The 13,496-nt window shown below is 40.8% G+C and overlaps 1 protein-coding gene across 2 annotated transcripts in view; it reads right to left on the bottom strand.

Moving 5' to 3' along the window:
• Positions 1-7,276: 7,276 nt before the first annotated feature.
• The window catches only part of KIAA0100 (KIAA0100 ortholog), a 134,762-nt gene continuing 128,542 nt past the window's right edge, over positions 7,277-13,496 (bottom strand). For both annotated transcript variants that reach the window (XM_033921661.1, XM_033921663.1), the window contains 2 exons: positions 11,362-11,496; positions 7,277-8,741 (listed from right to left, as the gene is read on the bottom strand). In XM_033921661.1, the coding sequence (XP_033777552.1) occupies positions 8,556-8,741; positions 11,362-11,496 (321 nt within the window). In that variant the 3' untranslated portion in view covers positions 7,277-8,555. The remainder of the gene's footprint in view (positions 8,742-11,361; positions 11,497-13,496) is intronic.

Raw genomic sequence — 13,496 nt, forward strand, 5'->3', positions numbered from 1 at the left:
GAGTCGCTGCAGTAGTCTTCAAAGACAAGTTTGAAGGTTGGACGCGTAGGGTGGGATGTAACTTGGGGAAGGGGTAAAAAGGGGGAAGGAACCTTTATATTGTACTGCTTTTTCTATGTAGCTTACACAATCAAAGCAGTTTCTGAAGGCAGTCTACCTAGCAGGAAAACAATGTCCTAGCTGACGAGTTCAGCAGACTCCTACAACCACACAAATGGTCACTCAACATTGCCATTTTGTGTCAGATCTTTACAATTTGGGGAACCCCAGAGATGAATCTCTTTGCTTCTGCCCACAATCACAAATTTCCTGTCTGCTGCTTCAGATTACACACCCAATTGTCCAGGCTCCGATGCTTTCAAGTTTCAAGTTTATTGATTTTTGATATCCCGATCATAAAACAAATATCTGACCGGTTAACAATAAAAAAAAATTTAAAATAGGAGAGTAAGAACTAGTTAATGGTGTGTATGAGAAATTTGCGAAAACATATTAGACATATACTTCTTAACTGGAGAGACAGGTTTCTCTATGCCAGGGGTGTCCAATGTCGGTCCTCGAGGGCCACAATCCAGTCGGGTTTTCAGGATTTCCCCAATGAATATGCATTGAAAGCAGTGCATGCAAATAGATCTCATGCATATTCATTGGGGAAATCCTGAAAACCCGACTGGACTGCGGCCCTCGAGGACCGACATTAGCCAGGTCCTTATTTTGTACCAATGGCCATGAAGTGTTAAGTGGCTTTAACTAGAGTTACAAGGAGCTGCAGTGCAACTGGGCTGGCTGACTTGAGGGAGAGGTATTAATCGATGGGGTGTAGGCTGGCTGTTGTTGAGTGCTTCCTCTGGTTCTTGTCTGACACCATACTTTGAGATGTCCATTTCAACCTAGTTGACTAGGATAGTGTTGCCAGATTCAGGGAAAAATTTTGCAATTCAATTTGGCTTATTGAATTGATTTTTAATTTGATTCACTTTTCCCGCCCAATTAAGCATTTTTTGGGGTTGGGGGTTTTTTTTTGTGTGTTTTTTTTTCCCGAACATTCTGGTAGGTTCATTTTGTAGCCTATTCACCCACCCCCATCCCCCTTTGCCCTCTGAAACCCTACGCTAGCATTGTGCTGTAAACAACAACAACAACAAAAATTTTCTTCTTTGTTGGGTCCTAGCTCTTGCTCACTGTCTAACACCAGCTCTGGCAGGATATACATGTCAAAACTGACATATTGTAATCACAAAATGGAAAATAAAATTATTTTTTTCTACCTTTTTGTCATTTATTATTCAAATCATGTTGGTCCCTGGTTCTGGTTTCTATTTGTCTTCTGTTAACTCGCTCACCAGTGCCTCCTGCCCATTTGACATTTTCTTTCTCTGTGCTCACCAACCATCTTCAATCTCTTCAACTACCATATCCAACATTTCTGTTTTTTTCCAAATGTTTACCATCTTTCTCTTACCCTGCCTTGTGCCCTGGGTCAAACCTCTCTATTCCTCTCCATGCAACATCTCTCTCTTTATCGTGCAACATTTCTTTCTCTCGCCCTGATCTCCAACCCTATGTCCAACTTTCTCCTTTCTCCATATGTCTCCCCTCTAGAGAATGACAGGGGGACACATTTTTCCCTGTCCCCACAGGAACTCAATTGCCCCTGTCCCATTCCTGTAAGCTCCGTCTTAATTGCACAAGCCTTGAATACTTGTGATTTTAAAGTGTTTGAGGTTTCTGCAAACATTAGACTTGCACTGACTGGCAGCGGGTTGCCTTCTCCGAAGAGTCACATTTTGAGCTCCATTGAATGGATGGACATGTCAGGCATGAAATCGCCAAGAACAGACACCCAGCAACCATTGTTGGACATACACAAGCTGGTGGTGACAGCGGTATGGTCTGGGTCCCATGCTACCTCTTGAAGGCACTCTCAACCGACATGGATATCTCTACCCTTGCCGATCAAGTACACCCTTACATGTTGAGGATATTTTCTACAACCAATGGGATTTTTAAACAGGACAATGTGACAGGTTCTACTGCCAGAATTGTTCCTGAGTGGTTTGCAGAGCACAACCAAGACTTCCAGCTCATTCCCTGGGCTCTAAATTCCCCAGACCTTAACCCAATCAAGCACATATGGGACCATCTTGATCGACATGTTTGATGACTAGATGCACTGTATTTTCAATGGCTCCAGCTACCTCCAGCAACCATTTAGTATCTTATTGAGTCACTCCCATAGTGTTTGGCTGCTGTCCGTGCTGCCAGAGGTGGTTATTTTGGATATTAGCAGGTGGTCATGATAATGTGACTTGACTATGTAGTTATTTGTAAAGTTAAATAGAAATCCAGTTATGTTTATACAAGGACATATTTCTATTTTATTTTTTGCTATCTGGTTAATATTCATTGTCCTTTCTAGTATGCCATTCAGAACGTTGGAAGTGATGGACTATAGATATCCCTGGAATTCTGCCTGTGCATGCACCCCGGCCCCCAATAGAAAATCACATTGACCTTTCTTAGATGAATGTATGTAATTAACTTGGTTTATGGGCAAGAGCAGCAGAAATAATGTCAAAGGGGGAAGAAAGAAACTTAGTGAAAAGATCAGCATTGTGGAAGTGATGAACAAGCATAATATTTGCTACAGATGCCAATGCATTGACAATATTTTTTTAAACGTTAGTTTATCTTTATATAATTTAAGTATTACAATATAAGCTTGTATAGAAAAATGCTTTAAAAAAAAAACCTATCAAATGTAATAAAATAATAAGAAATACATCAATAGTGTAAAGCTCATAATTGAAGGAAAATAGACATAAAAAATTGAGAAGAAATAAGTCAGTCACTAACAAAAAGTAGCAATAAAGCACTATGGGGTGCTATCACTAAGCTATGGCAAGTACTAGCACTTGCTTTCTGCAGCTTAAAATGGCTTACCACAGGACACACTCAGGCATCCTGCAGTAACTTTGAGATTTGCATGTGCCCCCCCCCCCTCTCGGACAGACATCCACCACAAATCTGTCATAAATCCAAAGGATCTCAATGTGAGGAGTCTATCTATGTCCTTTTAAATCAAAAACAAGGGGCTTTGAGGCAGACAGAGGCTTTTAAAATCAAATTGGGAAATCCAAGATGGCCACCATGATAGCAATTTTAGCACCTAAAATGAGGTGTCAGGTCAAAAGTGCGCCGGGACAAAGGCGCGCCCAGACAATTGAGCGCAGCGCGCGCTGCCACACTGCTCTAAATTACTGTTTTTAGTGCTCCGATGGGGGGGAACCCCCCCCCCCACTTTACTTAATAGACATTGCGCCGCGTTGTGGGGGGGTTGTAACCCCCCACATTTTACTGAAAACTTCACTTTTTCCCTGTTTTTAGGGAAAAAGTTCAGTTTACAGTAAAATGTGGAGGGTTACAACCCCCCATAACGCCGGCACGATGTCTATTAAGTAAACTGGGGGAGGTTCCCCAACAAAAACCCCCGTTGGAGCACCTAAAAACTGTAATTTAGAGCGGCACGGCGGCGCGCGCTGCGCTCAATTGTCAGCGCGCGCTTTTGTCTTTCGCGCTGTTGTCTATGAACCCTAAAATGGCACATGGAGGCAAAAATGAAACAAAAAATTTAGGGAAGGGGTTTTTGGAAATGGGGGACACTGTCCCTAGCCTCTGAAACCTTTAAAATTAACTCCTCCTGATTTTCCCATAGGCTGTAACAGCCTTACTCAGTGTGCCATGCTGGGAGTTGCTAACAGAGAACCTCTAAGAGGTATGGGAAGATTTCTTCCTCAGACAAGTCTGAGAAAAGAAAACCGGCTTGTTTCTTTGGACTACCATCCAGTCTCCCCGAGGGACCAGACCCCCAGACTCCCACCAGAGCCCATACAATGTTGTCATGGAAGGAATGCAGTCAGTCTCAATCCTGGTACAGACATACCATGAAAGTCACAAAGCCCACTGTGGATGAAACCTGGGACGAGACTGCTCTCATGGGAATGGTTCCTAATCCTCCGGACTGTTAATGCAGGCTGGCCACACAAGACTATGCAAAGCTACAGACCTCAGCCCTGAGTTTATGTATCCTCTTGCAGCCAGAGATGTCTCAGGAGAACCAAGAGCCTCTGCAGCACTAATAGCCTCATGGGAGAAAAGAAAAAAAAACTAAAGAAAAAAACACAAGCAGAATAGAGAAGCTCCTACAGCTTTGCTGTAAAAAGTATGACTGAGGAAATCCAGAACAGTCCAGAGCAAGAGAATATGTAAATTAGGCTCTCTACATACTTTGCAGTAAAGGAGGATAAATACCCATTAGTCAAGACTATTATTCTTGTTGCACTAGAAATAGAAATTAGCTTACAATGGCATACAACGGGCTATGCTCAGGTGTCTGGCAGTAACTGTCAAATGTACATGTGGTAACCTCACAGTAATTTTTTTTTTTGAGGGGGCATGTCTGCTCTAACGAACTGGCTCATCAACATTACTGTTTGTGCTACTTAGTGGAAGGTTAATGTAGGAGCCCTTAGTGTCTTCCAACTAGGAAGCAGTAAGTGCTCTCATGGTTCTTTTTTTTAAAAATGGCAGCGTGCTAATGCCAACATTAGCACATGGCCATATATTGAAAACCACCACCTCCCCCCTAAAAAATAAGTCCTTTTATGGCTGTGCTAAAAGTGGGCTTAGCATACTGAAAAGGCCCTTTTAAGGGTTTGGTAACCTCATTCTTAGTGCAGCTTAATAACAGCCCCCCATAAAAAATTAATTAAAAAAGGACCCTTTTATTAAGCTGCATAAGGAAGTGCTAAGGCTGTTTCTTATAGCAAGACTTTCCTATCGGGCCATTTTTACTGAGCTACCCTGATACACCCCCCTCTAAAAATAAAAAATAAAAAGTATTAACTTTACAATTTGATCTAGTGCACCTGCCTTCCCTCTTCCCAGCACCCAAACTAACATTATGGTCATGGATTTCACCTCTCTCATATCCCCCAACACTTCCCTGCACACCTTGAAAAGGAAGGCAGAAAATGTCATTTTATAAAACAGCAGAACCTGACCCCTTCTGAGATGTACCAAGCAAAATTCCCTTATTTGGTAGAGCGATACCACACAGTATAACCCACATAGTCCCTATGGCAGGCTCAGTCTCTGTAGTGTTCAAGGCCCAGTTAAAAGCCCACCTCTTCGAGAGTGCTTTCAACTTCTAACTCCTCTCACCTTGGATTCTGCATCCCCAACCCTCTGTCATGTCTGTCTGTCAAATTTAGATTGTAAGCTCTTCCAAGCAGGAACTATCTATAAATGTCAAAATGTACAGCTGCATATGCCTTTCAGTGATAAGTGATAGGTAGTACTAGGCACTGTCATTTTGCAAGATAACTGTGTGAGGCAGGAGTGAATGGGCATTGCTGCTGTCTTCCATCTTCAAAATGTGTAGCAGGGGGTTAGAATAATTCATGGATTCATTTTATCAAGTTGCAGATGCTTTGGGGGGTATAGAATGGAGAGTCATTTGTAACATCAGGACTGCTTTGGGGGTTAGAGGGCCCAGGCAAAGGGTTATTTGCTAAACACCCAAAGAGTTGCAGGATCCTTATTCCCAGTTTCTTCATTCTGTTGAAAAGTATACTCACAACAAAATGAAATCAGTCAGTACTGGTAACACTTTATACCCTCACTGACTTGACCTTAAAGTCCTGACATTGTACTCAGCCTTTTCAGCTTCTGTGTTCTTCTCTGCATTTGTGCAGAATAATTAATTAGTCTCATTACTATTGTTTTAAATATGCTGTGCACTAGAGTCTAACCCAAGGCTTTGTGCAGGGTTAGTATGTGTGCAAAACCTCCTTTAACACATTATACATAGTACAGTGATACCTTGGAATCCGAATACCCCAGTACTCTTAACAACTTGAAATCCAAACTAAAAATTCAAGCAAATTTTGCCCCAGAATCCGAACTCTGCTTTGGAATCTGAACGCCCTGCGCATTGTATATGTGTGTTTGTGCCCCAGAATCTGAATGCTGCTGTTTTGGAATATTTGTTAATATTTTACCTTAAAATCTAGTGCAGGGGTGCCCAATCTTTTGGCTTCCCTGGGCCGTACTGGCCGAAAAAAAAATGTTTCTGGGGCCACGCAAACACTGCGGGGAGCCAACAAGAAGGTAAACACCTAGAGGCAGCAGAGGAAAACACTACATTGCCCTTGACTGGGGCCACACAAAATACTTCACGGGGCCGCAGGTTGGACACCCTTGATCTAGTGTATTTACTATTAAAATTTGAGTTTGTGGGAGCCAGGAATGGGTCTTTTCAAAAATCTAACACCTCCCACTCTCTGGTACCCTTGTCCCTCTCTATCTTCTTAGCTCCTTTCCTTTAACCCTTCATTGGAGTTCCTTTCTATCCTAACTCTATAAACCGTGCCGAGCTCTACGCTTGCGGAGATGGCGCGGTATACAAACCTAAGGTTTAGTTTAGTTTAATCCAGTTTCTATTATTTTCAATGAGAAAAACTGTCTTGGAACTCAAACGGGGTTCTGGAACGGATTAAGTTCGTATTCCAAGGTATCACTGTATATGATGGCAGATAAAGACCCATACAATCCATCAAAGGTGGCCATAAACCACCACCCTATGGAGGTTACCACTCCTCATTACCATCCTCTCAAAGAAAAACTCAAACCACATAATGTGACAGCTGGCAACAAACTCCTCTGGAGCAGACTACACACGCTGGAATTCGCCCACAGAAAGGCTCCACACGATAGAAGATCACTTCCACCTCAGGAAGCAAGCAAAAGCTTTTGTGAGGGATGACCTATTGTTTAAAATTAATGCCAGCCACTGTATAGGACAAGTATGAGCTCTTCTGTATGCACACTCTATTAGTAAATGAGGGAGCACTATTACTAGCATTCATTCAAAACAGCAAAAAATTCCAAATGCACAATAATACAAAAATTTCCCGCTTGCCCATCCCTACATTTTGTATCTGCAGGCCACAAAATTGTCAGCTAAAGCCACCATCAACCCTGCCCAAAGGTTAGCACATTTTATTGTATAGGATCCTGTGTGTGACCGATGTAACTTCTGCAGGTACTGTCATGCAATTTTACTTGTTCTGGCAGGTCCTTTTCATGTTGCACTCTGTAATTCTTGTTCTTCTACTGTAAAATTAGCCCTACCCACCCACCCTATGAGTGTTCAGGGGACAGGGTCAAGGAGAAAAGATATGTTTGTAAGAACAAGAGCCACATACACAGCAGATAATCAAATCAGCAGGTTGGTTGGTTTTTGTTTTTTTTCCAAGGTAAAAAGATGACTTTCAAACATGTACATAGCAATGAGTCCTTATTGAAAAGTGCAAATGGGTTTGTCTGAGAACAAGTTTATACATCTGTGCAGCAGCATAGAACAAACAAGGGCTGGTCCAAGGTCTCTATAAATATTTACAGAGAAGTACATATAAAAAATAATATAATTACCTTAAGCATCTTTACATCATTAATCATTATTCTAATAAAACACGTGCAAGAGAGGAGGTGGTAGTAAGTAAAAATCTATAAAAGTATGCCTATGCTCTACAACCTTCTCCTGCCCGTGAGAGAAACAAATCTCAGGACTTGGCCTTCACCTCACCTAATTCTGGATAAAGCTCAGAGAACCAGGGACCAGCAATTCCTGTTTTCACCAAGCTTATAAACTAGTTATACTCAAAAAGCCCAACTTCTAGAGCCATTTCTTTTCTGAAGCGCTAGATATACCACTGACCTTGCAGAGCAAAACATCTGCCAAACCCTCTACACTTGCAAAGGAGGATGCTTCTTTTGGAGAACAGTCCATTTCATTTGGTCATATAAAATTACCATTCCACTTCAAAGGTTTTATATGCTCCAGTGCAGTTCAAGCAGAACTGAGCTTTCTCCCTCTGTCCCCTTATAGTGTGCACACCAATAGTTTACTGTACCCTTGAATACAAAATTAATATTTGTAACCTTGGCCCCATGCTGCTTGGGCAGCTATCCAAAAGAAATGGCTGTGTGTATTCTGAACCACAGCAGCATGAAATAAATTCTGTGTATTTTCTCTGGCTGAGTTTTCCAGTACTTAATATTCTCCCTTCATATTTTTCACAGTTTTAGGGGGGGTTGGGCGCTAACTCACAAATACATTAACATAAAATGACATAGGTCAGAAGGTGAACTAAACATAATGTCAGATCTGGGGAATGAAGATGCAGAACTTCCTGTACCAGGACAGATGGGTGGAAGCACTTCAGAACTCTCCATTAAAGTCCCAAGAACACTATCACCAGTCACTATCACCAGTCTAAATCACTATCACCAGTAAGTCATTTATTGCTCCAGAGATAGTCTTTGCTCATTAAGTCCACAATCCACTATGAATCTTTTCTTTTTATCTGCATTTAAACAAAATTTGGTTTCAAAAGCACGGCCATCTGCTCCCCAGTTGTTCCTTTGGAGGCTAGGAGAATTGGTTTGTTGTTGCAGCAGAAATAGACAGCAGTTTTCCAGCCCAATTACTCCTACTTTCTCCTACCAAAGATAGATTTTTTGCTGGGGTTCTTATCACTCATGCTGAGCCCAATCAGCAGCCGGGCCTTCTCATCCTCCTCCTGTTGCTTGGGACGGCTCCCCTCTACTTTTACCTCCATTTTCCCTTTGCCCTCAGCTGCTGTGGTTGGTTTCAGTCGCAGCTTTTCTTTAATGACCTGAGAAACAATGTAGAAATGTTATAAATGCTCAATAGAATATGAGCACTAAAAACAGCAAATAAGTTATATTGTAGCCAATCTGGTGAACAGATTCCAAGCAGAACTGGCTAAAGCAGTGTTTTTCAACCTTTTTACACCTATGGACCAGCAGAAACAAAAGAATTATTCTGTGGACCGGCAGTTGAAGAACACTGGGCTAAGTCGTGGGCCAGACCCGGCCCATCTCTACCCAATCTCCACCTCAGACCCCGCCCCCATAATAGTACTAATTGCACTTTGCACGTCCCGTGCCTCATCTGGAAGCCTTCTCTCTGACGTTGCAACGTCGGAGAGAAGGCTTCCGGTTCAGGCGCAGGATGCCCGTAGGAGCCACTGCCCGTGGCTTTGTGCACTGAATCAGTTAGGAAGAGGGACTGGCTCAAAGATAATGCCGCATCGATCGCACCATAGACCGGCGGTTGAAGAACACTGTTTTGGGCCTGACGCACGTGCTGGCCCTGTGGACCGACAAGAAATTTCTGTGGACCGGCACTGGTCCATGGACCGGTGATTGAAGAACACTGGGCTAAAGTATGGTAGCTACCCTTCAGAAATGTCCAATTTCACTAATCAGATTACATGGAAAAGAACATTTTTGAGGGGGAGGGGAGGTTTGAAGTTTCCTCATATTCTTTTGGACTTCAATTTAACTGAAACTGATTACTCATGAGTTAAGTTCAAGTTCAAGTTCAATTTTATTTGATGAATCGCCTATAACACTTTCTAAGTGATGTACAATTTAAAATATCATATATGATAACAAACAGTATTAAAAACAAAACTTCTTAACAAATTTTTGAAAAGCAAAAATTTATGACATACAATGTTAGAACTTAAGGGGTTACATCACTAACTAGGTACATTAGGGAAAAAGGGGAACAGTTACAATTTTCTCAATCTAAGAAGGAAGAAACATTGAAGGTAAACACATAAGGAAGGGGCAAAAATGAATTTAGAAGATTAAAAATTTGAGCTTGAAAAACAAAAATTTTTAAACAGAATTTGAATTATTAAATAGTAAAAGCGTCTTTAAATAAAAAAGTTTTCAAAGATTTTTTAAAGGAATTGAGGTCTTTTTCTTTTCTTATATAGAGGGGCAAGGAATTCCAAGTTTGAGGTGCTAAAACGGAGAACATTTCATTTCTTCTTGTGCCTACTATTTTTAAAGAAGGGACTGATAATAGATCTTGAGATATAGATCGAAGGGAGCGAGAAGAATGATAAGGAATAATCATTTTGGAGATAAATTGTGGTTCATTAGATACCATAGTCTTAAAGATTAGTAGTGCCATTACAGTGCCATTAACTTTTATTTCAAGTTTTGTTTAGTTTTACTATCCTGCACTATGGCTTATACCTTTCTAGGCAGCTTACATTCTATTTGATAGGGGAAAAGGGTCTTGGATAAGCGTACATTAGACAATAACATAAATGTAAGGGAAGAGGGTAGAATTACAATCGTCAATAGAAAAGAAGGGGGGGGGATTTTTCCTAGTTTTATTTCCTCCCAACAAACCTAGTTGTTGGAATTGCAGCCCTCACCCAGTGGCTACAAACCACAATGCTCTTTGGAATCTGACACAGATTTTGAGTCTGACCAATAAGCTTCATAGCTGTATAATGGTTGAAACACTCTCACCCTCCTTAACATCCTCAACCCCATTCAGTCCAGGAAATACCATGTCTCTACTACTAAATAAACCTCAAAATATCCAGATTTTACTTTCCTTTTTATTTTACAACTAGTATCTGGTCCAATAGCAAAAATCCCCAATAGATAGGGGTATTTCTTGCACTTAATGCCCTATCTTGGTTGCTTCAGTTTTGCTTCTAAGACAGAAGACCAAAATCCTCCATAAATCGAAGTACCACAAAGGAACAGCAGTGGAGACAAGAACAGTCAGGATAACAAACATGTATAAAAGGAATTTTATTGTGGATGACTTGACATGAATCATGTTTCGGCCAATAAGGCCTGCCTCAGGACTCTAATCTATGCATATATCTCTTGATCTATATGAACCACTCGTATCAATCAACTATGTTATGGTAAAAGGGGGAAAAAAACCTGTTGCTCACTATCCTCTCTTCTATCTTCTGTCAGTCTTAAGAAAACGATCCCCAAACATATATTTGAATTCAATAATGCAAATTTTGATTGGATGCAAATATATGTTTGGGGATCGCTTATTAAAAAGAAGTGTTTTCTTAAGACTCAGAGAAGATGGAAGAGAGAGGATAGCTTAGCGGGGTTTAAAAAAAAGGTTTGGATAATTTTCTAAAAGAGAAGTCCATAGGCCATTATTGAGATGGCTTAGAGAAATCCACTGCTTATTCCTAGGATAAGCAGCATAAAATCTGTTTTACTACTTGGGATCATGCTAGGTACTTGGGACCTGGGTTGGCCACTGTTGGAAACAGGATACTGGGCTTGATAGACCTTCGGTCTGTCCCAGTATGGCAAGTCTTATGTTTTTATCTTATGCAAGAGATCCTGGAATGTGGTTATCTAACTGCCTGACAAATTCCTTTCTTGATGTTTGGCTTAAGGCTTCAAAGAAGCATTGTTGATCTTTACCTGAGCAACTAATGCTTTGCGACTATCCCTCTTGACAGCCATGGCAAAGTCCAGCCAAGTCCAAGTGTTGTTATGATACTCCAGGCAGGGCAGCACAAGGTTTAGGTCTCCCCAGTCAACGCTGTTCTTCTCACCCTGAAAGGGAAGTATAGGTAAGAGGCACTTCAGTAACAGGGAAAATGTGTGTTGCATGGGAGCATTACAGAGACATCCACAAACTGTACTGTAAGTATACAAACTGGCTGAGGTTGAGAACCAGTAAACTATGAGATGACAACACCCTGTACCTTAACTTGTGTATATGACAGCAACATGAACAGACAAAATCAGGGAGATTATGACGGTGTGCTGAAAAGTTCTCAGCCCAACCAACATCCTAAATTCTGAGCATTATTTGTTATTTTATTTTGTAAAGTGCCAAATTTGTAGATTCATAATCCTATGTTTTGACATTGTTTCAGATCATTGATTGAACCATATCTTTTTTTTTTTTTTTAATTTCTTTATTCAGTTTTGCATATTACAAGTGTACCAGAAAAAGTCATATGATCTTATAAATACACACTTGATTTTCCTACATGTAATACTTTAAGTACAACATATCATTCTTATATTCATATTCTATAATATCTTGAATATTATGTAATACATCTAATATGTAAAACAATTATAATTAACATAGAAAACCCTCCCAATCCCTCCCTACCCATTTCAGAAAATCCAACCTAATAATGTACATTAAAAATTTTAATTAATTCATATATATTATAAGATGAATAAAATAATACCCACCCACATCCCCTCTTAACAAATATCTTAATATTAAACCATATCAACGAAAAGTGTAGAATTCTCAAGTGTGGCGCAGTGGTTGAATCTACAGCCTCAGCACCCTGGAGTTGTGGGTTCAAATCCCGCGCTGCTCTTTGTGGCCCTGGGCAAGTCACTCAGTCAGTCCTCCATAGCCCCAGGTACGTTAGATAGATTGTGAGCACACCGGGACAGATAGGGAAAAATACTTGGGTACCTGATTGTAAAACCGCTTAGATAAACCTTGATAGGTGGTATATAAATGCCTAATAAACTTGAAACTCCGAGCAATGGATGTTTTGACACAGTTGAGATCATCCACCCTGCTCACCAGTTCTTGCTCCATCTGACTATTTTCTGTTTCCAGACCTTAAAAAGAGTTTGAAAGGGTGACAATTTTCAAGTGATTCGGAGGTGACTGCAGCAGCGGAGCAGTATTTCAGTGACCAGACAGTATTACAGAAACTTCAGACATGATGTGTCAAGTGTGTTAAACTTAGTGGTGAATATGTGAAATAACTTGAAAGTTTCATGGCTCCACATCATTCCCTCCTTGGCTGGGCTGAGAACTTTTCAGCACCCCCTTGTAAACCCTATTGTACCTCCTGAGGCCAGAAGCCAGGAATGCTCTCTTCCACAGTAAAATACTGTAGCTACAGGCTGGCTTTTCTCTGTAGTTCCTTGTCCAATCAATCATTCTTTCCAGACTGGACTACTGTAATTCCATCTATCTAAGTCTAACCAATAAAAATCTTCAAAGACTTCAGCGGATCCAGAACACTGCGGCTAGGTTGATCTTCGCAAAAAGCAAATTTGACCATGATTCCCCGCTTCTGTCAAAACTTCACCGGCTTCCGATGATTTCTAGGATTCACTTTAAATGTACCTGCCTAATATTCAAGATCCTACATGGCATTCTTCCTCCCCTAATTCCACTATCCTGGAATTCTTCAAGACCTGACACTACCAGATCTGCCTACATACTCAAACTATCTTTCCCCTCGTTAAAAGGCGTCATGTATGCAGGTAAATTAAGGAAATCCCTTTTCTTCAAATTCACTAAGATTTGGAATAACTTCCCTGCCCCACTGCTAAACCTAGGCTCATTCCAGGTTTTCAGATGCTTTCGGAATACGAAAGCATCTGAAAACCTGGCTTTTCTCCAAAACGTAAAGCTATCTATTTAAAATGTAAAGCTAGCTATCCTCTTCTTATTATGTCCTTCCCTCATTTTTTGAATTACCTGTAAACTGTGCCGAGCTCTATCTTCATGGAGATGATACGGTATACAAACTTAAGGTTTAGTTTAGTTTCTCTTCCTCTCT

This window comes from Geotrypetes seraphini, chromosome 15 (assembly GCF_902459505.1).
Source record: "Geotrypetes seraphini chromosome 15, aGeoSer1.1, whole genome shotgun sequence".
In the NCBI taxonomy this organism is placed as follows: Eukaryota; Metazoa; Chordata; class Amphibia; order Gymnophiona; family Dermophiidae; genus Geotrypetes; species Geotrypetes seraphini.